We start from the raw sequence: 26,476 nt of genomic DNA on the forward strand, positions 1-26,476 counted from the left end.
TGTTGAGAAGATTAGACTCCTGGATGTGTTAATATCGATGCGCTAGTCCGGGTAGCTTGTACTTCTGACAAGGAAGCAGGGTACCTGAGTGCTTCCTTAGACAGTAAGTCCTCTTTCCTCTTTGTTTGCTGTGGCCTCACAGCGCTACCCTGGCATATTGGAATTTTCTGTTTATGATCTGTCTCTCACTATATGGCAAGACCTTCTGATTCATCGCTATTCTGTGCTCCTAACACTTAGCAAAGTGCCTGGCACATACAGTGTCTCAGTGTTTGGGGGCTGCTGGTGACGGAGACCAGGCAGGGGTTACCTGGGCGGGCTCTCACCTGGGCTTCTGTAATCTGAGAGGCAAGGATCGCCCCTTGGGGACAGCTGAGACACCCCCAGGCAGGCTGGGAGGCGTTGGGGACACTGCTCAGATCCAGCCACGGGTCTGATCTGGGCCCAGGTGGTCTGGCTCTGGAGCCACCTGCCACCCCACCCCCCTGTGGTTTCCGACGGTGCCTGGTGGGGTCCAGGGCAGATGCTGGGGGTCCCTGTGGGGCTGCGGCCTGGGCGCTCCTACCTGACTTGTACGGTGGGCTTCCAAGGCTTTTTGGGGTGGGGGAGCGAGAGGGTTCAGTTGCTTAAAATATCACAAGGAAAACCACTAGCCTGGATGGTGTGAATCAGGATTCTGCATATACTCCCCAAAGGAGGGGCAGCTGGGAGCCACCGGCGCTGGCACCTGGCAGGGCTCCCAGCCCATCGCCCTCTGCAGCGCTGCCCCAGGAAGCCCAGCTCCCACCCTGTTGTCCGCCGAGCGGGAGGCCTCTTGCTCCAGGTCACAACTTGCTCTGAAGTGGAGCCAAGGCCCACGGTGGGCGGGCAGGCTCCCGGGGAAGGCCAGGTCCACTCTGGCGAGCTGGCCTGTACCCCAAGCAAATGTTTGCTGGGAAGAGTAACGCCTGCTCTCCGGGTGTGTGACCACATGCGATTCTGATAAACGTTCACTTAGGAAATGGGTGGTGATAACAGAGTACTGACTGACCTGACCGCTTTCACATTTCTCACTAAGCCTCACTTATCCACTGACCCTTATAAATGCCAACAAAACACACTTTTAAGGGAGCTAATAAAATAACCACATTTTGGGAAGAAAATACCAAACGAACAAGTGAATACTCCAATTTAATCCGTCAGCGATTTTGTCCAGTATTGTGCGAAGAGTTTTGGGAAGTGCGGGGGCAACCACAATATTTTCCCACTTTGTAAATGATCAGGTGATGTGCGTTCTCTCAGGACCACCACCTGAGCCTGTGTATTTCCTACTGCTTCCCGTGTCGATGGGCTGGGTGCACAGACGGGGTGCCGTCCCAGGAAGGGGTCCCGGGTGGAGCCCTGTCCAGAGCGGAGGTGATCTGGCGTGCTCATGAGCAAAACGCTGTGAACAGGCAACGGCCAGTGAGCCATCCCAGGCCACCCAGGCTGCCCCGGTGTCTGCCATCCGGACTGTCACAGGAGTCACCTCTTCCTCCCCAGAGCCCGTCTCCGCCAAAGGCCAGAGCAACCTTGATAAAACACTCAGGTCACGAAAATCCCCTCTGAGAGGGCTCCAGAGCCCTTCCAGGTCGGGACAGACCAGGCCTAAGAGGCCAGTGAGATCTGTGGCCCTGATGCTGGCCCTGACTTCCCCCGGCACCATCCCCTAGGCAGGCCACCCGCCAGCCTCACTCTTCTTTCTATAATCCAACTGAAATTCAAGTAGGAGGCAATGTAAAGAGTAAACCCAAGTGTGACATTCTTAGAGGAAATTCTTAGGATTCTACTAAGATACTGTAGATTTTTCATTATAAAGAATAATCTCACGTAGAATCTCAAATTCTTAATAATAAAGAAGAATCTTAAACATTCTTCTAAGTTTTCCTTCTAAAATTAAATAACTCTGAAATTAACTTTTAATGATAGGACATATTTGGTTCAAAAATTGTTCTAGATCTACAGGAAAATAAACAAGATCCTCAAGGAATTGGATTGCGACACAGACTTTCTCAAGGATTTAATCCAAAATAAGTACTAGACTTAGTAAATTCGTGTTATGTTTACTACTGAAATACTTGAGTTAGCTCTACTTTTATGACTTTTACAATACACATTTTCTTTAAACAAAAGTTAATTGTCTTCAAATGTACCAAGTGTTATTAGTATATAAGTCAGAGATTTGTCTTAATGTCACTCTTAAGGGGATCATCAAAACATAAATTCAAGAACTATTTAATCTAATGATATAAGTGATGAATATTTCAGAGTACTATAGAATAAGTGTTACTGAAAACTGTGTGCATATTAAAACACAATTTTCAGGAAGAAAGTTATATATTAGATATTAATTTCCTCATTTATATAAGTGTAGGCTCAGTTGTAAACATAATCTCACTTGACATGGACAGAGACACATATGACAACAGAATGCAGGTTTAAAAACTACCAAAAAAAGTATTACCTCTGAAAAAGTATTATAATTGCATTTGCATCTGCTGGTTCCCAATTCTCTTTTATTTTATTAATAGTTAATTACGATTTCCAATAATCATTTTTTTTTTTTTTTTTTTTTTTTGCGGTACGCGGGCTTCTCACTATTGTGGCCTCTCACGCGCAGGCTCAGCGGCCATGGCTCACAGGCCCAGCCGCTCCGCGGCATGTGGGATCTTCCCAGACCGGGGCACGAACCCGTGTCCCCTGCATCAGCAGGCGGACTCTCATCCACTGCGCCACCAGGGAAGCCCCCGATAATCATTTTTAAGTTGCCTCAACATATCTATACGAAAATACATGCCTTCAATGCAAATGGTTTCTTCAGTTTTATTTTTTTAATTAAAAATCATGCTATACCTCAAAAACACATTTGCAAATTAGGCGCTTTGGATTCCTTAGTAACCCAGGTGGGAGTTACTGGATTTCAGATAGAATCTGGGAGCTCTTGTCACATGTGAGTTTGTCATAAACAGAAGAAAGAAGATGTGACAGATCGATACATCTCGATGCTAATTTCTCTTTATATGCTAAGAATAACTTTTCCCTTCATCAGAACCACATAGGAAATGTTTTATTATGACTTTTAGGCAAGCATGCAGGACAAAATTTAAAACTCAAATACATGTCTATAAATGTGTAAATCTGAAGTTGAATAAGAACAACCTGATTTCAGCTAGGACCTTGCAGTCTTGGGTGACTTTTCCAATATGTAAATCATCACAGTGAGCTGGGAGGACCCAGAGCTTCAGTTGGCTGAAGCAAGGCTTTGGCCCCCCATCGTCTCCTTGAGCCCCCTCCACACCACTCAGTTAAAGACACAGTTAACTAAAAAACACTGTGCCTGCCACGCCAGCTGGCATGGCCCCCTTTTCTAGGTAGTTCACCACCGCTACCTCTGTTTTTTTAGAAATTCTAGGCTATATTTTTTAGAAATTCCCACTGGCTATATGGGAATGCTTATCAGAAACAAAAATCACATGAGAGGATGCAAAAAAAAGCTTTAAAATGTAATTCTTATCCGCCATCTGGATACAGAGCCTACAGGGCAGGTGTGTTCTACTGAAGGGGAGGGGAGGGGGCACATGGGCCCATCTGTCTTACACACTGGGTCCTGCATCAGCTTCCCTCAGAAAAGAGGATTCTGAGAATGAAAAATGTCTCAAGACCACCATGCCAGGCAGTGGAGACTTTGAAATACTGTTTTGGAGGGGTACACATGCACACACACACATGCTCTCTGGGCACAATTGTTAACAAAAATGATTTTCTGAGAAATTGAAAAACTATTTTCTCCTTCAAGACATGTTTAATCAAATTACCAAATAAAAATATTTTAAAGAAACGTACGTCCACCAAACAAGAGAAGACTAATATTCATAACACCCTTTCACATAAGCAACATTGCCATCCAAGCGATTAGAAAAGCAGCCCTAAATCCTGCAGATCTGAAGTAAATCACATTTTCCCAGGATACAGTCAACATTCAGAAGTAATCCATGTATGACCTACAGCTGGCATGCGCCTCTCATTTGAGCTGAAAGATGCATGTCTTTTAAGAGTGAACTGAATTCTGTTCTATTACTCCCAAGGATGCAGTCACACACCATAAAGCCTTTCTCTCTGCTTGTGTAATTTCTACTTTTTTGTTATCTGGGAAACGGCTTAATTGTTGATTTAGGAATACACAGAGGAAAAAGTACTACCAGTATTTCTTAGAGGTATGCTGTCTCCCTGATCATCACCCCCACCGACATACTCATAAAAGCATTTCTTACAATCTTATTGTCTTTAATATTTTTAACATGTTAATATTTGGGTATGGAGGGAAGCACTTCTCCTAAGCAGAGAGCTAGATTTTGAAGAAAGTCAAAGATGAAATAATATTAACGTTGGTTCTCAGTAAGCCACCTCGTTAAAAAACTGTTCCACCGTGTACCATTTAAAATATTTCAGTAAGGATTTACTTACCTGGGAATATTCAAAGTCAGTGATGGGGGCTATGCTCTTGATATAGTCTGATCGAAACTGGTTTTCTGGGTTGGCCAGTGGAACTGGGGGAATTATAGTACTCATCGCCGAAACAATCGTCTGAAGTGGAGTGAAGGAAAAAGATACATGGATAAATAAACCATTTAGGCTCCATGTGTGGTAATCTAGCGCATAATTTCTGTCTACGCAGTTTGAGGGAGCAGAGGGTGCAACCTTACTACTGAACAAATATTAAAAGAAATTCCTGGGATTTCCCTGGCAGTCCAGTGGCTTCCACTGCAGGGCGCACGGGTTCAATCCCTGGTCGGGGAACTAAGATCCTGCATGCTGCACGGCAAGGCCGAAAAAAAAAAAAAAAAATCCTTACCACAATAGCATCCTTAACGTTTTTCCGGATGTCCAGAATTTTCTGTTTCTTCTCCCTGTATGAAAACAGAATGGTTATTAATTAACTTTACACATTGCCCCAAATCAGTTGAGTGGGATTTTAAATTCCCAGCTGCAGGGGGTCTACAATGGTACTACCTGAGGTCAACATTAGCCCCAGGACAACAGTGCAAAGTTTTTTATGTGGAAAAGGAAAACATCCACCTTTACTGGTTTGGACTCTAAACAAACGTGCACACACCACAATCTCTAGCTCTAGACAACAACACAGGTTTTACGTAACATGGCAAAATCATCATGACTATTGCATATAAACACTACAGGGCTACACCTGTAAATATGTTTTATTTGAATCTATCCATATGTTGATTGAAATAGATGCAGACAAATGATATAGAGAGAAGTATACATAGACACATTGGTTAAGTGTGCTCAGCGCAATATCAATAATGCAGATCAATACCTCAAGAGTATTTAATAAATCATATATTGTTATTTTATTTTGATGTAGACACTGCCAGAAGAAAGATTTGCCTAAATATGCCAAATTCAACAACTTACTTCTATATCCGCCCCCCCCTCCCCCAAAAGGTCGACTCAAAGATCAAATTAACTGTTTAGAGAAAACACTTTGGGGAGGCCGGGAAAGCAGTGACAAAATGTGCATGCAGTTGGGAAGCAAACCCGAAATCGGTCATTTCTTACTCGGGATTAAATCCATTGACGTGCAGGATCCTCATTTGTTTGACGATAGTGCTTTTCCCAGACTCACCAGCCCCTACAAACAAACAGAGAGAATGCTGTGATCTGTGGCCGAGGACCGTAGCCATCTCTCACGCCTACCGAGACTGAACTAGTGTCCTGCCCCCACGCGGGCGTTTCCAGGTGCGCTCTTGCTATCTGCGGGGGCGCGGGCCCTGCCCGCCCGGCCCTCTCCGCGCTCCAGGCCGTGCGCCCCGGGCCATGCGCTCCGCTCGGGCAGTGCGCCGCCGCGCACCCCCCGCCTTACCCAGTAGCAGCAGGCGGTGAGTCGCTTTGTAAGCCAGGCGCTCCTTCTGCAACTGCTTCTCGATCTTTTTGTTGGCCTCACGTCTTTCCTTTTCATCGACGCCCTGGTCTTCTGGCGTCTTGCTGTTGCCCAAACACCCCATGCCTGACCGCTTGCGTGGACGTCAGGCGCAGTTAGGAATTGCACAAAAGTAGAGAGTTGTAGGTGTGTGTGGATCCTGCGGCGGCCCCTCTTCCTCGCTGCTGAAAGAGATGCTCAGGTCTCTCGGTGTTTTCCGATCGGAACAGGCGTTTCTTCTCCCTCCCCCTCCCCGCCGCGAACTCTCGACTAAGAGGACACAAGGAAGACGCGCGGAGCCAACTACTTTTTAAAGACACTTGTTTAGAATTATCTGCTGGATAAACAGCAGTGAGCGGAGACGGGGCCAAGGGCGGCAGGACCGCCGGAGCCAGCTGGGTGGCGCTGGCCCTCCCCTCGCCCCGCGCCCGATGCGCTGCCCGGGGGTACCCCGAGCAGGCACGCTCGGCCCGGTGCCCGGGCCCCGCCGGTGGCGGCCGAACGCGGCGCGGAGGGACGGAGCGCACCGGGTCCCCGCCAATAACTGCGAACACCCGCTGGCCACCCGCGCCCCATCCCGGGTCCGAGCCCCTAGGGCCTCTCCGCGGCGGGGTGGGGAGCCGCCTCGGGGGTGGCCAGGCCGCGGGTCCCGGGGTCTGGAGGGGTGGCGGCCGCCCTCGAAGGGCCCCCGCGGAGGCTCACCCGCTTGCGGTCCGGACGCGGCGCGCGGCTCCCTCGCAGCCCGAGCGGCACTAGGTCTGGGCGTGCGCTCCCGGATCCCGCGCCGCCTCCGGCTCCCAGCGCGCGGGGCCTCGCGCATGATCATGCATATTCTATCAGGGGGAGGGTCCGTGCCGGGCTCGGGCACCCCGCCTTCCCCCGTTACCGTTCTAGACGGTTCCAGCGCACCCACGCCGCCTCCCGCAGCCTCCTGTGTGCCTCCCGCCCCCGGCTCTCTGCGCGCTCTGAGCAGCTTTGCTACTTTTCTGGAAGACGCCGTGGCCCCGAGCCTGGCACCGCTGCCAGAACCAGTGAGGGCGGCTGCTGGTTTCCACCTGTTGAGCGGGTGCCCGTCGCTCCCCATCCGCGCTGCTGGACGCGGGGGGCGCAGAGCCGTGACCGCGGAGGTCGCCTCCCGGTACGTCGCTGGTACCAGTTTCGGGTCTCCAGGCCAGGGGCCCTGACGCCGCCGTCAAGTCCCCACTCCCCTCCGGCTCCACCGTATTCCCTCACGGTCATCGCGCCTGGCCTCCTGCACGGACCGTGGTCTCCGCCGCCCCTGCCCCTGCGCCCTGGGCCCCGCGGGCCTCACCCGCCTCCCCGCTCTCTTCTCCTCCCTTCTCTACGGATTGTTCCGTCGGGCGGACAAACACGTTCCGTCCCATTTGACGGCCCATCCTACAGCCTCAGGCCCTGCGTCAGCCCCGCTGTGTCCTGCCCACAGACCGGCTCCGAGTTAAAACCAGGATCTGACTCCCTTTGCCATTCCCCACCTCCCATTCACGCCTCAGGTCCTGGCACCTAGCTTCGGCCCACCTGCTTCACTGAAATACTCTCACGGGGTCATCAGTGGACCCCCGGGGTCAAACTTCATCCAGGAACTGTGGTCTTTACCATCTCTGACCCTCCTGGAGTCTCTCCGGTCCTTCGGCTTCCCCGACGTGGCCTTTGGATTTCCCGCCCACTCTCTACCTGGAGAGGAGGCTCAGACCCAGCACAGCCCTTGTCCCCTTAATGCCCTGCCCTCGGGGGCTGACTGCCTCCCCCATCCTCTGCACACGCGGCTCTGACGACGGCCACACAAGACCTCCAGCCCAGCCCACCCTCCTGACCACCAGTGCGGCAAGCACACCTCCACCACCGTGCCTCCAGGATCTCCTCCCCGTGCCCACCCACACCTCCAGCGCGCTCCTCTCTCTCTCTGTGAATAAGGCCCCTGATTTTCCCAACCAGAACATGGCAGTCATTCCTGACTCCTTTTCCTTCTTGCAAACCCAGTTACCGTATTCCTTTGGGTCCGTTTCCTAAACATCGTTCCTGTTCTTTCTACCCCATCTGCTGTTGCCATGGTCACTGTCCAGGCTGGATGTCACAAGTGGCCTCCTGCTCACACATTCCGGCCCACCTGCACAGTGCTGCCACAGTGACAATGCAAATCTCATCACATCACTGTCCCCACCACTGCCAAGCCCCCAGCCACGGTCCATCAAGACTGGGTCCGTGTAAACTCCTCAGCTTCAGCTCTCATGTCCCCCCTTCCTGGCGCTGCCCCAGCCCCCCTTTGACCCCTTGCACATGGACACCCGAGTGCCTGGCTTGGGTGCATGCGCTGCTTCACTCTCTGCGAGACGGGTGGCCCCTTCTTCACTTGACCAACTCTTAGTCACCCTTCCTGCCTCACCACTGCTTCCACAGTCAGGGCCAGGCCCCCTTCTCTGTCCTCCAGTATCTCACAGCACCTACACTGTAATGGTTTGTTTGCTGCTCTTTCAAATGTCCACTGGACTCGAGACCCAGTGAGGGCCGGGGCGGAGCCTGCACTTCACACCTGCTGGGCTGTGCCCAGTTCAGTGCCTGGCCCAGGGAGATGCCCCTTGAGTCTTTGTTTGATGGATGAACAAATTCACGAAGGCCAAAGATAACTCCCGCTCCAAGTGTGGGTTCTCATGAAAGGAATTTGACGACCAGATTTTAAATTCATAAAATACTTGTCCAGTTTAGTACTGTATCCAAATAAGAATACTCTTTAAAAAACAAAAGCAGTAGTGTCTCTTCTTGACACAGCAGAAGCAAACACGCAGTGCCATGCCATATTCTGAGCTGGATAAGAGTTTTAGCTTGTGGAGGGACACTGTTTAGCACTGTTGTGAGGCCTCACTCCTTGTGTTAACACAAGCATTCACCTACGGCAACATCCACGTGGCCTGTTCGGTGGCTGACGGGGCAGTCGGAGGCGAGAACAGGTGTACAAAAATAGAGTGCGGTGGGATGTTTTAAAAGATTTGTCTCTTTTTTTAATGCCAAGGTTTCTATAAATTGTTAGCTGGAAGAAAAGGGGACAAAACAAATCCCACCAAACTTATAAAGGGAGAAAAAAGTTAGAACCTGGAACCCTGAAAACATAGCAAAAGGTTATCACTTGTTCTTATCTAGGAATTAGGGTTAAAATAACTCGTTTCTACGACTTATCCAGTGATTACTGGCCCTGGGCTAAATCCTTTCCATGGAGCAATTTATTTAGCATTTGCAATAACCCTAAAAGGAACTACTGTGACCGTTATTTTACAGAATGTTAGAGGGTGCATAAGAGGTGTGTCTGTGATCTAAACCCTTGCAGCCTGGCTGCAGCGTCTGCACTGTAAGTGCACAGAACACTGCTAACCACTCCAAAACATAAAAGCTACGTGCCTACAAAGCGATGCAACCTTTCTGATGAGAAATGCCAAGCCCATCTTTACATAGTCTATTATCAGGTAGGAGCTCAAGACACTTTAAAAAAAAAAAAAAAAACCCCAGTCACCTGGCCTTTTCCTAGTCTGGTCTGGGAAACCGATCCTCATTTGAGTTTTGAACCCTGGGATCAGAATCCAGAATCCCTGCTGGCTCACCTGGAGCGCGGGAGCGGCGCTGTTGGGCAGCAGCCTGGAGCTGGCAGTGCCGGCATCTGTCGCTAGGCAACGGCAGCGCAGCATCAGCACCACTCGCACAGCGCACACCCACCTGCGGAGGCGAAGGGCCGCCGGCAGCGCGCTGCCAGCAGAGGGGGCGGCCGGGCGGGGGACGCCCTGGGCAGCAAGAAGGGTTGGGAAGGCACAAAGTTTGGGGCGAAAGGGCAAACGTAAAACAAAGTGGTGTTTTCCTGCTCTTGTTGATGTTTAAGACAAGGTGTCTCAGAAGTCTTAGTGCATTTGACTAAGTGCATTTGAATTATTTGAATTTCTTTTGTACTTAGTTTTGTGAATTTTGAATAACAATTTTGAAATCTGTTTTTGTTTGAGCCCCTCCGATTGAAGTTGGCAAATGTCGAAAAGATCACAGCTGTTCTCTGGTTAGCTGGACCCAAGTCCTCGTTGATAACAATGAGAACAAAATTTGTCTCCCGTTATAAGGAGGACCTCCGCAGAAATTTAATTAACAAAATGAAAAATTCAAAGGAACTGTTTCACATCACTACAGGCCTGGATCCAGGAGATGCTGAGCCAGTTTGAAAAGTGACTAGAATGCTGTCTGGCATGAGATAGCGGACATATTGAATTTAATTTTTAAAAATCAATGTTTTAAAACGTTAATAACTGGTCTAGCATTTTATACTGTAAAGGTTAAAACTGCACTCTAAGGCATTTGGAGCAGGTACATTGAAAGATTTTAAAGAAGAGGAACAAAGCAGAGTGGGAGAGCCGAACCCTCACTCAATGCAGTGACCAGGCCGAAGAAACAAAAAGCTGCGCCCAGTTTTGTAAACAAACTTGGTGGAGCTGGAGCCGAGGCGGTGGAGTGGCCTGTGTGCACACGGCCCTCGTGCTGCTTCCTGTCATTTAACACCTTGCAGTTCGTTGTTTTCTCTCTTTCCTTTCTTAGTGTCTCGGTGGAAATGGTCTGTGTGGATTATTTTCATTCTCAGCAGCATTCTCACCCCACGACCTAATCACAACACACTTTAAAAATCTTGTGAATTTTTTTTTACATTTTTAAATAGAAAAGTAGGGAAACGTTTTCAACATTCCCTTTCTGTACATAGCACTCTGCAATCAAATATTTTAGAATTTACTGAATTAATTCCTTTTTTCCCTACTCCTACAGCAAAGTAGTATTAAGGAGCTTTCAGAAGTACCATCCAAAAAGGGTAGGGATGCAGTCTTTTTAACTGATGGCTTAAAAAACCCAAACAGCGAATGAGTAGGAAAGGTAGGTTAGCTGTCTTTGACTTCACCCTGTGTCCAAAAACCCAGGACTGAAATATCCTCATTGGAAGATGCAACTCAGTGCCGAAGACAGGGGTTTAGTTTTGGTGTGAAAACGCGAGGTGGTCACTGAATACATTAGAAAGTAGGATGGTGGTTACCAGGGAGTGGTGGACGGGGAGGGGGAGCCAATGTTTGATGGGGGTTGGAGTTTTAGTTTGGGAAGATGAAAAATTCTGGAGATGATGGAGGTGATGGTTACACAACGAGAATGTACTTAACCGCCACTGAGCTGTGTGCTTAAAAATGGTTAAGATGGTCAATTATACGTTATGTATATTTAACCACAAAAAGACAAGAAAAAAATTTACATTTAGGGTCTTCATCATGACCGTGGTTGAAGACAGAAATCCTTCTCGCCCGTGATTTCCCGCTATTCGTTTTGAGGCTTCCGATTACAGCCACGTGACTTCAATTCCTCCTTTACAAACATCTACTGCAGTTATAGTTCTGACCAGCAGGTGGCGATGCACACCCTGGAGTCAGAAGGAGGCTCCAGGGAAGCCTGTAAAGCGGTGAGTTTCCATCATTCACTCACCGTAGAGCATTTTTTGAATCCTACACACACGTAGCCTTGAGATTACAAGGACGAACTCGACCTTGTCCCTGATCGCAAGCAGTTTAATCGGCTAGGAGAGAGGGGCAGACGTGCAATCAAGTCCTCGGGATTCTGTAGAGATTACAGTGGGAGCACATAGGGGTGTGTAGTCAATTATACAAGTGAAGAAAAATGTCACTTCCTTCCTTAGAGCGATGTGTGTTAACCTTTGTAAGTCACCCTTCGTCTTATTTTTAAAAAGACACTGAAAGGTGCTCTGTTTCTAGTGGCTCATCTGATCAGATCATCGCAACAGCTACAAGATTATCCACACTTTGCAGAGAAGGCTGCTGGTCCGAAGGTTCCACAGGGGCCTGATGGGGGTGGAGCTCTGTCTGATCCCAAAGCCTGAGCCCTTTCCAGAAGGAACTTTGACTGGTGGGAAAAAAATCGCACCGTTCTCTCTTCCAAAACGAAAAATCAAACAAGCCCACCTCCTTGCTAACTCAGGCAGATTAATCTGCATATAATGACTGATGAATTAATTAACTCTTCACTCAGTTGCCTTAGCAACTGGTTTCTTTTAGAATTTGGCTCACAGAGTGTAAAGCAACAGTTTCCCTTGTAATAGAACGTCAACCTGTATATGAAATTAAACAGAACATGAACTTGCTCCATCATAGGTGGGAACTACGGGCCTTTCCCAGGAAGGTTGCACGGGCTCTTTCTGAAGCTCGCGGGCTGTGAACAAGGGAGACAAAGCCTAGGAATCGTCTGTATTTCCCGTTCGTGGTTTATTTGCTCATTAAGTAGGAACGGTTTGATGAATTTAGACGACAGATAAATTCAAGACTGAGGTTCAAAAGGGAGACTCAGTGCAAATCCCAAACCCTTAGGTGCGTGAATGACAGGACGGGGCAGGTGGACAGGTGCATTGAGGTGGTTACTGAGAACCAGGATTTTCAGAGAGAAAGAGGAAGGACAAACACGGAATGGCGAAACGCAAGGCACGCCCATGGGATGGACTGGAATTGTAGCGACCGGAATGAGCTCGTGATGTCTAGAGTATGTACGTATGTGTCTGTGATTATGTGCACATACGTGTGTGTGTACACTGTACACCTGTGCATGTGCCACATGCATCTATTCCCTCATTCTGTCTGCTGAAAAGACCCAGGCATTAGACACGCCAGTGGCGGTGAGCGCACCTAGTGCCCAGGCCTTGGTCTTCAGTATCACACAACCCAGAGGAGCCAGGCCTCCTCAGAGAAACGGCAGATTCCGGGGTGGGGGCAGGGGAGCCACAGATAAATCTGGAACATTGTTATGCCAGAAAGTAGGAAAGTGCTTTCAAATGCTGGGGGCACCTCCCGAGAACACAAGACCAGACAGAAGGGGCTCCTATTTGGCCAAATCTGGGATGATTTCAGCACCAAGGTATTTAAGTACAGGAGTGATTTCTAAGCCACTGAACAATATAGAAATACCATGTGTCCATGCCAACAACAAAGAGATAAATAAAGGGGGGGGGAGAAGGGAACATAACATCAGTCATGGAGAAGTGAGAACCCCTCTCACTCATTTCTTGGTTCCTTTCCTTCCTACCTGCTGGCGAGCTGGATTTTGTTTGTGTGGAGTTTATCATCAGTCTCCCCGAGTATTTATGCAGTGCTGATGGCATGGCCGGTGTTGTCCCAAGGAGTCACGACTCACGCTCTCCGGCTGTGGGTTCTGTTAGGGATGCTTCTTTATCCCCAGGATGGCCGGAAGTCAAAGTTGTCAGCAGGGCAGGGATGGGGCAAGTTTTACGTGGAGAATTGATTACAGGCCGGACAAAACTAGAACCGGTGGTCGTCAGGAGGTGGGGTGCCCTCCTTGGGACAGAGATGGCGGGAACAGTCATGCAGAATGGACAGGTGCATGACCTGTCCGGGGATGTACAGCATCACACAGGCACACAGAACAATTATTCCCAGGAGAGAAAAGGGACCACACAAAGGAGGCGCCGCTTTAACCGCCACTGGGGGATGCTGCCGCGTGCAGGTGTGTGCAGGTGTGCGCAGGTAAGGGCCCTGTCGGTGGGGTCCCCCCCTCCAGAGCCCGCTGTGCCACTGGCAGGGCATCCTTCGCTTTCAACTCTCGCCCAGCACCACCACTCACACCTGGGAGCTCAGTACAAGCAGGTTTCCCCGCTACCCGCCCGGCGGCCAGTGCGGACCGCGGTCCGGGAGCAGCTGCTGCCCATCCATCGGACTTCCCGCGCCGCAGCGCCACCTGGCGACCGCCACAGGAACGACCGGCCGCGCGCACCTGCCTCGCCTCGAGAGGCGCTGGGTCCCCACAGCCCCGTCCCAACTTCGCTTCCTTCCCGGCTTCTTTTCTCCTTTTCTGTTTGCAGTATCTCACGTGTCAGTTAGTCAAAACTCACAACGCGCCTATTTCAAAATACACAACCTCCCCTACCCATCCCTTCCCTCCCTCCCCTCTTCCTAAGGCCGCTGTTTTCCACCCCCACCATGTCCCTGTATTTCTGTGTTACTGCTGTTAAATTATCCTGTTCATCATAAACTATCGGGTTCTGTTGATTTCACATTCACGTTGATAAAACAGGGTTTCAAAGTATATTGACATCTTAGAAAATTCCACATACCCACCCTCCATAAATATGTAAATGTTGGTAAGGTCCATATCTAGAAACTTGGAATTAGACCATGGATAGTGCAAGGCAATTGTACACGGCAATTAAAATTATAAAAATAGAGGCAAAACTTGACATTATTCGCTATTGAACAGATATTCTGCAGGTTAGGGTATAAGGTGCAGAGTTACACGTGGTTAAGAACAAAAGGCTCCAGCAGACAGAATATTTAAGAAACCACTGCAACGCAACAACAGAAAGACAAATAACCCAATTACAAAAGGAACAAAGTATTTGAACAGACATTTCTCAAAGGAATATGTACAAATGGCCAATCGGCGCACCCAAAGATGTGCAACATTAGTCATCAGAGAAATGCCAAGCCAGAGCACAGTGTATACCATTCCACGCCCACTAAGATGGCTGTAATAAAAAAAAGATGGACAATAACAGGTGTTGATGAGAACGTGGAAAAATTGGAACCCTCACATGTTGCCAGTGAAAATGTAAAGTGATTCAGCTGCTTTGGAAAACAGTCTGGTAGTTCATCAAAAAGTTAAACAGAGAGTTACCATATGACCAAGCCATTCCACTCCCAGATATGCACCCAAGAGAAATGAGAACATATGGTCAGACAATAACCTGTACACGAACATTCACGGCAGCATTAGTCATAATAGCTAAAAAGTGGAAACACACATTTTAGCTATTATATCTACCAACTGAAAGAACAGATAATAAGTAACAGGTGGCAGATCCATACGGTGGACTTTATTTGGCCATAAAAAGGAATGACGTGCTGGTCCATGTTATATGGGTGAAAACATCCTGTTAAGTGAAAGAAGCCAGACACAGAAGACTACATATTGTGTGACTTTTTACACAAAACGTCCAGAACAGACAATTCCATAAAGAGATAAAGTGGATCAGTGGTGGTCAGGGGTGGCAGGGGGAGGGGTGAGTGCTAAGCGGCAGGGGGCTTCTTTTTGGAAAGATGAAAATGTTCTGGAATGAGGTAATGGTGATGGTTCCACAACCTTGTGAATACGCTAAAGATCTGCTGAGTTGTACAGTTTTTAAAAGGGTGAATTTCATGGTATGTGAATTATATTTCAATTAAGAAAAGAACAGATGGCAATCTTTCTGGGTTGGAATTAAAATGCACGGCAGGATTTCCGCGTTCTCATTTCTGTTTTGTCAACGATAGTTTCCCATTTATTTTATGCCAGGTTCTGCCAGGTGGCATGGAGGTTTAATAGATAAACCAAAGTGGACATGACTCCCATAGAATACAGTCTGATCATGGATTCCAGGTAAACTTATGAATGTCCATAGCAGAAGGAAAGGTATTCTAAGGGAGTTACATATAAAATGAGCAGACACTTCCAACAGAGGGGATCAGGAAAGGCTTGGAAGAGGAGGTAACACCCGAGATGACCTTTGAAAATGGGGGAGGGGATTCCAGGGGCAGAGGACCAAGGGAAGCCAAGGAGCCAGCGAGCAGGTGGCATAGATGCTTTGGTGTGGAGGGTCCACCTGTGTGTAGAGGGGAGTGAGCCACGAGAAACGGGGGAAGGGGGACAAAGGGTACAAACTCCCAGTTGTAAAATAAATACGTCCTGGGGATGGAGTGTACAGCACGGTGACTACAGTTAACAATACTGTATCGTGTACTTGAAGGTTGCTAAGAAAGTAGATCTTAAAAGTCCTCATCACACACAATTTTTTGGGTGACTATGTGTGGTGACAGATGTTAACTAGATTTATTGTGATCATTTCACAATATAGACAAATACTGAAACATTTCGTTGTACTGAAACTAATATAATGTTTTCTGTCAACAGTATCTCGATTAAGAAATACTAAAACAAAGTAACCTCCTAAAAAAAAAGAAAGAAAAGTTTGCCACTTGACCCTGTGGTCTTGGTCTAGAGCCTCGGTCAACCCTACAGTCCCCACCTGCTGGGGTGCAGCGGGGGTGGGAACGAGGGGACAGGGCGCCTGCCGGGCCAGCGCTTACACTTGCTTGTCACCATCTGACCTAAGCCTGACATTCGTGCCTTTACTGAAAGACATGCCTTCAGGCACGTGCAGGACACTGGAGACGCAGCAGGAAACGCGAAGGATGAGGTCTCTGGCCCCAAGAGCTCACTGGCGTCAACGCTAAGCAAACACGTGAATGAAAATGTAATTCAAAATGGGTTAAGTTCTGTGAAGGAAAGAGCTGCCCAGGGAAAGAAAAAATGGGCATCAAATAAGGCTTCTCAACAGAGAAACAACAAAGGCAAGATGTGAAGCTAAGATGCGTTCATGCAGGTGCAAGAAAGGGGACCCGTTCTCCAGGCAGAGGGAGCAGTGGGGGGGGGGGGCAGAAATGGCAGGGACAGAGGGACAGAGACAGATGGTGTAACATGCCCTGAAGGGGCGGTGCTCGGTGATATTTCACACACACAGATACACACACACGTACACACAGAGACCCACAGACACGCACACACATAGACATGCACACACACACAGTCACACACACACACAAACACGCACAAACTACACACAGACACACACACAGAGACGCACACACAGACACATGCACACACAGAGACATGCACACTCAGACACACCCACAGACACACAGAGACATACACACACATGCACGCGCAATGGCAGACACGTGGTCGGGTCCTGAAGGGCCTCAGAACAGCCTGACATTAGGTGGGGAATCTCGTTCTCTCTCCCGTCTCAGGAGAAAACGCTCCATCTCTCCGCATTAGAGGACGTGAACCTTCCAGCCGACAAACGTCACATCCTGGGTGTCATTTCCAGGATTTTAGAAATATGGCTTAGATATTGTATTTGCTGCCAAACACCAAACTATCAGCACAAAGACCAAAGAGCAAATCAGAACTGATGCCTGATATCTCTTCCCGACTAGTGGTTCTGACATTTCTTGTTGAGATTTCATCTGCTCCCTGGTCCACCCCACCAGTGTTTAAACCTCAGGACTTTAAGTGATGCCTTATGGTTTCTCCCAAGAGAGGAGAAAGCCCTGTCCCTTACCCGTGGGCTCCCAAGGAAACAACTTGCCTTCGAAATGCCTAAGAGTCTTTAGCTTGCAATAGTGCTTGGGATTATACATCATAAAATGCACTGTCTAAGACAGGAATCCAGGAATATTTTCATTTTCTTACAATGATATAGCAAAAACCTATGCTTCTGTCCATTTCATCACTGTAAGGAAACAGAAGAAATTATGAAGAAATCAATGTCTTTTTTCAAAGATTAATGGTGAAATTAAGTTTAGAAATAATTTTAGAAAATATTAAATGCATTTATCTTAAAATGCACCTTTGAGGTTTGGGACAAGAACAGATACCAGTTGGAAACAATGTTAAGCTCTCACTTGAGCTGTCCACCCAGAACTGTTACCAGAGCCTCTTTCCTCTGGGCTCCTGAGACTTTGTGAAGTTGGAGCTGCTGGTGAACACACAGAACCAAGACCCGGGACAGACAGAGCCTGGCTGACGCCTCCTCTGCCTCTAACTTAGGCTGTTTGAGCTGGAATTCTATCACAGTAGAGTCTGGATGATAACAAGTGACTATGATTTCCCTACACAGTTGGCCCAGTGAATGGCTTCCTATCAGCCTTCTGCCTTTGCGTTTCAGCTTTACAACTTCAGTTTGGGGTCCTGTTTTAGAGAGAAGATAGGGGAGAACAGAACAGAAAAGTAGCAAGGCAGCATGGGACCCAGTAACAAAACAGTTTATAATTTAATGATTTCCAGTGGATGTTCCCGTGACGCCTGGCATCACCCGGGAGCTCAGTAAATGGCTAGAGAAGCAGTTAATCTGACCACAACCCCCCTTTCACTCTGACCACATGGCAGAGAGATTAGCTACACCACCCTTGCCCTCACTCACATACCACGGTCCCATTTCAGCATCTGGTGTTTAATCTTTGGGATCATTAGAACACAGATCCTACAAATGGTAAGTAAGGATCTTTGTATTAAACATATTAAATTTAGGTATGGTGTAGCACAGCGGTCCCCAACCCTTTTGGGACCAGGGACCGGTTTCATAAAAGACAATTTTTCCGCGGATGGTGTGTGGCGGGGTATGGTTCAGGCTATAGTGAGAGCGATGGGAGCGGCAGATGAAGCTTCGCTTGCTAGCCCACCACTCACCTCCTGCTGGGCAGCTCGGTTTGTAACAGGCTGGGACGGGTATGGGTCCACAGGCCTGGGGTTGGCGACCCCTGGTGTAGCAAGCCATAATTTATTATCTCATTCTATAATTAGAATTGTCCCTCTTTTGAGTTTTGATCTATCCTTTTAAAAAATCCTTTTAAAAACAGCAAACATTTATTAAGCCTCTACTATATGCTAGGCACTATTTTTAAGGGCTTTATCTTAAAAAAAAGTAAAATTTAAATGCATTGAAATGCATAGATCTTAAGCATACAGTTTGATAAGTTCTCACATGTTTACACCTGTGTAATCACTGTCCCACTCAAGATACAGAACATTTCCATGACCCCAGAAAGGTGCTTCACGACCTTTTCCAGAAATCTGACCCCTGAAACTACTGTTCTGATTTCTATCACCATCGACTGGCTTGACCTCTTCTAGAATTCAGTATAAACAGAATCATAAGTAGATACTCTTTTGCACGTATACATAACACTCAAAAATCTCATCCATGTTGCTATGTTATCGATCAGTACTTTTTTTTATTGTTGAGTATTTCATTGTATGAATATACACAGTATGCTTATTCATTCTCTGGTTAGTGACACTTTGAGTTGTTCCCAGTTTTCCGCTATCTTGAATAAAGCAGATAGAAGCATTTTGTATAACTTCTTATAATAAATGCATATTTTCATTTTTCTGCTGTAAATTCCTAGGAGTGGTATTGCTGGGTCATAGGATGTATGTTTAACTTCATAGAAAACTACCCAGTAATTCTGGGAAGTGACTGTACAATTGTCCTTGCGCCACCAACAGAGAGTGAGGCTTTGGCATCTAGATCAGGGCTCAGCAAACTTTGGTTTGCAGCCTGTTTTTGCATAGTCTGTGAGCTAAGACTCCATAAGTGGTTGGGAAAAAAAAATCAAAGGAATAGTATTTCATGATTTAAAAATTACATGAAATTCAGATGTAAGCATTTATAAACACAGTCTTATTGGAGCACAGCCCCACTCGTGTGCTTATGTGTGGTCTACGGCTGCCTGCATGGCGCAGCAGAGCTGACTAGGTCCCATGGCCTGCCCCTCATAAAGAGAGTCTGCTGACCCTGTTTTATATCCTGGTCAGCACTGGAACTGTGGGTCTGTAGGCCACCCTGGTAGGAAGGCCACCCTGGTAGGAGTGAACTGCTGTCTGTGGTTTTAATCTGCATTTCCTTGATGACCAATCATGCTGGCAGTGTACTGGTTTTTCACGTATCTTCTTTTGTGTACTGTCAGCTCCAAGTCATTTCCCCCCCCTTTTTTTTTGGCCGCATCTTGTAGATTGTGGTATCTTATTTCCCTGACCAGGGATCGAACCCGGGCCCCTGGCAGTGAGAGCTCGGAGTCCTAACCACTGGACCACTGGGGAATTCCCTGTTTTAATCGGCATCTTTTTATGTCAGTCTGTAGGATTCCTTTCTTTGTTCTGGAAACAAGTGCTCTGCAGGTGCATGCTCTGGGGATGTTTTCTCCCAGTATGGGTGGGGCCCCGCTGGGCCAAGAAATCCTACGAGGTGATTTATGATCCCATTTCACAGATGAGGAAAGCAAGTAACTAGATTTTTTGTTTTTTTTTCTGAAGAGGAATATGAATACTTTCCTTTCCCAGCTGAGCTGGAATGTTTTTGTCTAAACCCTGGTTATTACGCTCCGGGCCTTCCCTGCCCATCCAAGCTCATTATTGTGCCCAAGCCCAAATGGGAGCAGTTTCTTCTAAGAAAACACCACCCGTCAGAGGGGGAAGTGGGTCTGAGTATTAAATAAACATCCTCCACTAGGGTGCAGGGAAGTGCATCAGACCAGCTGCGTCTCTGCCCGCCTTTCAGGCCAGACAGCACCGATCTATGGATAGCTGGTGTGCAGGACGCTGTTACGTTAAATTAAGAAATGATTCTAAAGTAAAGTACCAGGTACTTTAGAGCTTTTGAGAGAGAGAATTACATAACCATCCTTCCTGGCCCAGGAGGGAAGGACGGACAGAAAACGGCCATCTCCCCCTGGGTTTTGCTGCTTCTTTCCAGCGCATGGAATTTCCTTATACATGAAAAGCTCTAATAGCCAAATGAGAGGGCCCAACCTCACCTTCCAGAGGGACACCATGAAGGCTGATGGGGCGTTGTGACTAGACTGTGGATGCAGCTGGCGTGGGGCAGGTGCCGGGTTTCGATGGTGGAAAATATGCTGGGCGTTTTGCTGTGCATTTGCTCCAAGTGCAACCTTAATACACCGTTTTCCGACAAACCCCTCAAAATGGAAAAAAAGAATCCCTGGTCCCCTTTAAAAACAAATCTATTCTATGAGTGTACTTTGATCTTTCGGTGACCTCCATGTGGCCTCCCTTCCTCCAGGCCCTGCTCCATCCGCCAGCAGACTCGGCGTGATGGCGCTGGAGCCCTTGTCTCTGCACTAGGCCACAGGGATGCCTCTCTGCTGACCCTCCTGGGCAGGAGCTGAACTCACAGGTGGGTGGCCCGAAACACGGCCCAACATCCTTCTGAACACAGGCCATCCCCACATCAAATGACGATTAACTCCAACTTACACCCTCCTGGGCTGTGCTTCCTTCTAAGGAGAGGTGTGGGTTCAGGGTCCGTCCAGACTGGCCTTGGAGGTCCACGGCCCCACCTGCTCGTTCTCACTGCACCATCCCTTGGGCCACATCTGCTTCCTGAGTCTTGCTCCACTGATTTGAAACGGGGAGCTTTGTGTCTGCAGGATGCCGGTGACAGTTTATACAATAGAGTGATATAGAAGCTGTGGCTGCATCTTCTCCCCGGGCTGTAAGGACGTGTTGTGCATCTGAGTTTGGAAAAGCCAAGGCACAGCCAGAGCATCTGGAATTTCTCCTGACTTTAAAAGCCATGGGACTACAGGAGGCTGGGGCAGGACAAGGCAGCAAACTGAAAGGGAGGCGTCCTGGGGGTCCATGCAGCTCAAGTCCACAGCACGACTCAAGAAAAGAGACATTTATCTGAAAAAAAGTGATCAAAACCTCCCAGTGGAGAACATTCTGTTTTTCTGTGACTGTACCAAGTACTTCCTCTTAGAGACACAGACAGAGGTCAAGCCAGCGTTCTGGTTTCTACCAACAGCCAAGTACAAGAGAAAGGCAGCAAGTGTCCCACAGAGACTGCTTCCATCTCGAGAGATGTATTCCTGGCAGAGAAAGACCAAACACACAGGAAAACAACAGGAAATAATAGAAGGAAACAAAAAACATGAATCTTAACCACAGTTGGCCATTTTCAACTTGCATAATTATCTGGAAAAAATGATAATATCAAATGAATACTTTTCCAATCAGAATGTAGTGAACAAGAATTTACGTCATAGTCAACAAAAGAGGCGGAAGAACAATCAATGGCATCTACTGTCATGACTGTGTCATGACCCTATGAGCTCAGCTGCAGAAAGATTCACTTGAAGGATGGGGAACCTGGCTTCGCTTGCTGTGTGTTCAGACAGATTACATACTTTGATCCCACACCCAGTTTCATCAACTGCGTTTTGCTGGTGTTGACCTGGGGTGGCTGTCCCTACAGCCCAGTGCTCGGCCTGTGGAAATGTCCCTTTAGCTTGGGAGAGATCCGACTGAGGTGAGACTTGGTGGCCTGTGGGCCACAGCAGGCACACAGATTGTGTTTTATTAATTTGAGCCAATGGTTAAAAATAAGGAGGTTTCAGATGAAAATGAGCATTTCCCTCTTATTCTGGAAATTCAAGACCCGGCAACACTGGGTCTGAATTCTCACAAGGCGACAGTGAGATGAAGCTAGGATGCACTGTCTCTGTTAGACCGACACCTGGTCTGAACTAAATGTCACCTTGACAGGACAGTTTGTGCTGCACTCTTGCTGCCACTGGTGGGAAGATCCACGACATTTTCCCCCCAAAGTGTGAGTCACCTGACTATGCATCACGTCATATATGATACTGACACACAAGGCTGAGGCAGTGTCTTTAAAGGGACAGTCTCTCAACATGTTATAAGAAACTGCTCACTGTTCAAGTCTTTAGATCTCACCTCCCAGGACCCTTTCACAGAATCGTTAACTTTAAACTTTTTTCTATATATTGAGCATCTTCTGCTCAATATATTGAGCATCTTCTGCTTCACATATCCTTTTAGACACTTCTGTCCGGCTGCACAATCACATTAAAACAACGTTACATTGCCAGAACTGTAGACCTTATTTGTTTTTCTCTTATTTTTTGAGACCACAATTCTCTCCTTTTTGAGTTATTTTAATTTGGTGCATTAAAAGAAATTTGACTGGAGTAATTTCTGATTTCTTTCCAGAAGAATATGTGGTTGGGGATGTACTTTGAGCAATTGTATGTCTGGAAATCTATTTTCCTCTCACAGTCACAGTCACACACACACACACACACACACACACACACACAGAGTGGTTTAACGAGGTACCAGGTTCTAGGATCACCATTCTGTATTTTCAGACCCCTGGAAACATTGTTCTGCCCTGTTCCAGAAGTTAGCACTGTAGATAACTCTGCTTCTGATGTGTCCTCTTCCCTTTTCTGATAACCTGATCACTTCTATATTTTTTGTTCTTTGTTACTTCAAAAAAAGTCCCTTTATGTTAGAATTCAGATATTTCACCGGATACAGCAGCTAGGTTTGTGCTGTTTTAGTCATTTATTCTTGCAATGGTGAGCCCTTTCAAAACCGAAGACTTAGTTGTTCCCGAGATCTTAAAGAAAAGTCTCACTCATTTATAAGCAGGGATCTTCCTCCATCGTGGGCCGGGTTCTTTCTTTGTGCCCAGGAGGGAACAGAAATCAACAATTATTCTTCCTTATAGGTCACAAAATTGGGGTCAGAAGCCCACGTCTTGCTTTTTATTCCCCCCTAAACTTTATTTTTTTTAAATTTATTTTTAAATATATTTATTTATTTATGGCTGTGTTGGGTCTTCGTTTCTGTGCTAGGGCTTTCTCTAGTTGTGGCAAGCGGGGGCCACTCTTCATCGCGGTGCGCGGGCCTCTCACTATCGCTGCCTCTCTTTTTTTTTTTTTTTTTTTTTTTTTTTTGCGGTACGCGGACCTCTCACTGTTGTGGCCATTCCCGCTGCGGAGCACAGGCTCATGGACGCGCAGGCTCAGCGGCCATGGCCCACGGGCCCAGCTGCTCCGCGGCATATGGGATCTTCCCGGACCGGGGCACGAACCTGTGTTCCCTGCATCGGCAGGCTGACTCTCAACCACTGCGCCACCAGGGAAGCCCTCGCTGCCTCGCTTGTTCTCGCGCGCAGGCTCACGGGCGCGCAGGTTCACGGGCGCGCAGGCTCACGGGCGCGCAGGCTCACGGGCCCAGTTGCTCCGCGGCATGTGGGATCTTCCCGGACCAGGGTTCGAACCCGTGTCCCCTGCATTGGCAGCCAGATTCTCAACCACCGCGCCACCAGGGAAGCCCTCCCCCTAAACTTTAAAAGCCACAAGTAGCATGAGGAACCCAGGCTTTGCGAGCACAGAGAATGTCTCCGAGTTGTTCACAGGAAAGACTGTCCTACTCGCTGAGAAATGCCAGCAAACGACGCGGTCTGTACCTTCAAGCACCGGTGGTGGTGTGCCCATTTTCTTGTGTGCAGGTGGCACAGCGAATGTTTCTGAAGGAGGAGCAAACATTACGACGGCACCAGGCTCGAACCTACTCAGTGAGACAGAAGGCCCGTACCCTGGGCTGTGGAAGTTATTTCTCCAAAGGGGACAAGCCACACCCACCAATGTAAAGGCCTCGTGCACTTGCTTTCACTCGCGCCCTCAGAACAAAGGCCGCCGCTGAGGAGGTGAGATGCACGAGGCTCCTCCGCGGCTGCACGCCCTGGGGATGAACCGAGTGAGGACGAAATTCCCGGGCAGGCTCCTTAACCGGTAACAAGTGAGCTACGGGCCCGGATAACACGGTGTGGAAAAGAGCAGAGTCACCAAGCAGCGCGTTCGCGGCCCAGTCACTCAAGTGGACGCTGTCGGGTAAGAACCACTCTAGACCCGAGACAGAACCCGCGGGGCCCGCGGACGCCCTGAGCCCAGTTCCCAGCCCAGCGTGCGCCGGGCTCCGCGCCCCGCCCCACGCCCCCCGCGCCTCCCGTCCCGCGCGCCCCGCCCCGCGCCCGGTTCCCCGCGCCCCCCGTACCCACCGAGCAGCAGCAGCCGGTGAGTCCGCCGCAGGTCGCGCTTCTGCTCGCGGAGCCGGCGGTCGATGCTCCTGCTGACCCGCCTGGCCTCGCGTTCCTCCGCGCGCTGCTGGTCCGCGCGCCGCCGCCTCTCTTTCTGCGCCGGGGTCCGCGCCGCGCCTGCCCCCGCCGGGGTCCGGACCGGGGTCGGGACCGGGGTCAGGTTCTGGTCCGGGGTATGGTCTGGGCCGGACCGCGCCCCCTCCAAGGGCGGCTCCGGGTCCCCGAAGAGCAGCGGCCGGAGGCTGTGGCACAGCCCCATGTGGGCGCGGGGCGCGGGGCTCACGCCGGGGCCCCAGCCGAGGGACTGGAGGGGGCTGCACGCGGACCCGGCGCGGCGCTACAGCCTGCAGGCTGGGGGGCACGGATGAGGCAGGTCCCCTGCCCCTCGCTGCCCCCGAGGGCCATTCCGCGTTTTCCACTGGTGTAGGGGGCGGCGACCGCCTCGGCAATAGATCACCTGACAACGCGGACTTCGGGCTGGACGGGCAGCCCCGAGCCCCGCCCGGCCCCCTTACCGTAAATACCGCCGCCTGGCCACTCCCCCCCGTTACCGTAAGTACCGCCCCTCGTCTCAGTTCCCATTACCGTAAAGACTGCTGCCCGAGCCCGGTGCGCAGCTGCGGACAGTGCCGCTGAGGCCGTGGCGGTGCCGCCGCTGCCCGGAGCTGCCATTGCAGCTCTTAAAACACCTCCGTGGCTGTGATCTTGGACAGTGGTCAATAGGGACGGAGAGCCAGGTAAAGGGGTGGGATGCTAGCTTTGAGATCTTGAATTCCCGGAGCAGCTGCAGCGCTCTCTTCACCTTGAGGCGCTGTTTCCTGCTCATCTTACACACGTGCACACACTTCGGCACACTCTTGACCCCTACCTTAAACTATTACACCTTTCATCTCGACAAAGTTTCCAAATCAGGAGGTCCAAGACATAATTTTCAACAATTTCTACACCTAGTAAAAAATTGAAAACAAGTGCCAATTGTCACATACCGTTTATATTTGCTAAAAGGAGAATACGGAATATAGCCCAGGGAGGAGCAGGCCGCTTCCAGACCCTGTGCCCTCTATCCACACCTCCAATCCACCAGAGATCCCTTGGTTTTCTCCTTAATTCTCACATAATGTCCATCATCTTATAGGGCTTTTGCAACACATGAAAATTTCAACATACCTTTTAAGAAACCTGCTATAACACGTGTTCCTTGATTTCGAGCAAAATGACATGGGATGTTATAACTGATAGGTAAATATATCTAATAAAAATCCCGTTAATAGAGCAAATTGGGCCGTTTAATGCAACACAGCAGTGGGCATTTGGAGTAAACTTTATATTTGATTAATTTTTTAAATAAAAAAATAGAGATCCACAATTCACATTTATTTTAGGGCCCTGTTAATAACAATGCCATGTAATGCTTTTCACCTAATATTATGCCAAATTTTTTGCCAAAATTATACTATACTTTTAGATCTTTGAGTAGAACAAAGGAAATTATACTATACTTTTAGATCTTTTAGATCTTTGAGTAGAACAAAGGAAAATCTAGTTAGAATCAAGTTAGAAATCAAGTTAGAAAATCTAACTTGAGAAGACAGAAGAAGGTTCTAAATATCACTGTCATGTGCATTCACTGACCTCCATGTATCCACTTGTTTATTAATATGTATCAAGCGCACACAATTTGCTTGGCTTCCTGGTTGGTATTGGGTGAAACAGAAGACATGGGTCATTTGTAGAGAGGTGGATGGACCTAGAGTCTGTCACTCAGAGTGAAGTTAAGTCATAAAGACAAAAACAAATATCGTGTATTAACACATATATGTGGAATCTAGAAAAATGGTACAGATGAACCTATTTTCAGGGCAGGAATAGAGACGCAGATGGAGAGAATGGATGTGTGGACACAGTGGGGAAGGGGTGGTAGGATGAATTGGGAAATTAGGTTTGACATATATACACTA

General features: G+C 48.5%; 1 protein-coding gene across 2 annotated transcripts in view; it reads right to left on the bottom strand.

Moving 5' to 3' along the window:
- Window positions 1–24,980, bottom strand: part of GNAL (G protein subunit alpha L) — a 91,796-nt gene extending 66,816 nt beyond the window's left edge. Inside the window, exons 1-5 of one of the 2 annotated variants that reach the window (XM_019920710.3) lie at window positions 24,480–24,608; window positions 5,900–6,138; window positions 5,596–5,668; window positions 4,871–4,925; window positions 4,483–4,602 (exon numbers count right to left, since the gene is read on the bottom strand). In XM_019920710.3, the coding sequence (XP_019776269.1) occupies window positions 4,483–4,602; window positions 4,871–4,925; window positions 5,596–5,668; window positions 5,900–6,041 (390 nt within the window). In that variant the 5' untranslated portion in view covers window positions 6,042–6,138; window positions 24,480–24,608. Of the gene's footprint in view, window positions 1–4,482; window positions 4,603–4,870; window positions 4,926–5,595; window positions 5,669–5,899; window positions 6,139–24,479 lie in introns of both variants that reach the window. The other variant, XM_073790515.1, reaches the window with a different exon arrangement.
- Window positions 24,981–26,476: the final 1,496 nt, after the last annotated feature.

The sequence above is a fragment of the Tursiops truncatus genome, chromosome 13 (assembly GCF_011762595.2).
Source record: "Tursiops truncatus isolate mTurTru1 chromosome 13, mTurTru1.mat.Y, whole genome shotgun sequence".
Classification (NCBI taxonomy): domain Eukaryota; kingdom Metazoa; phylum Chordata; class Mammalia; order Artiodactyla; family Delphinidae; genus Tursiops; species Tursiops truncatus.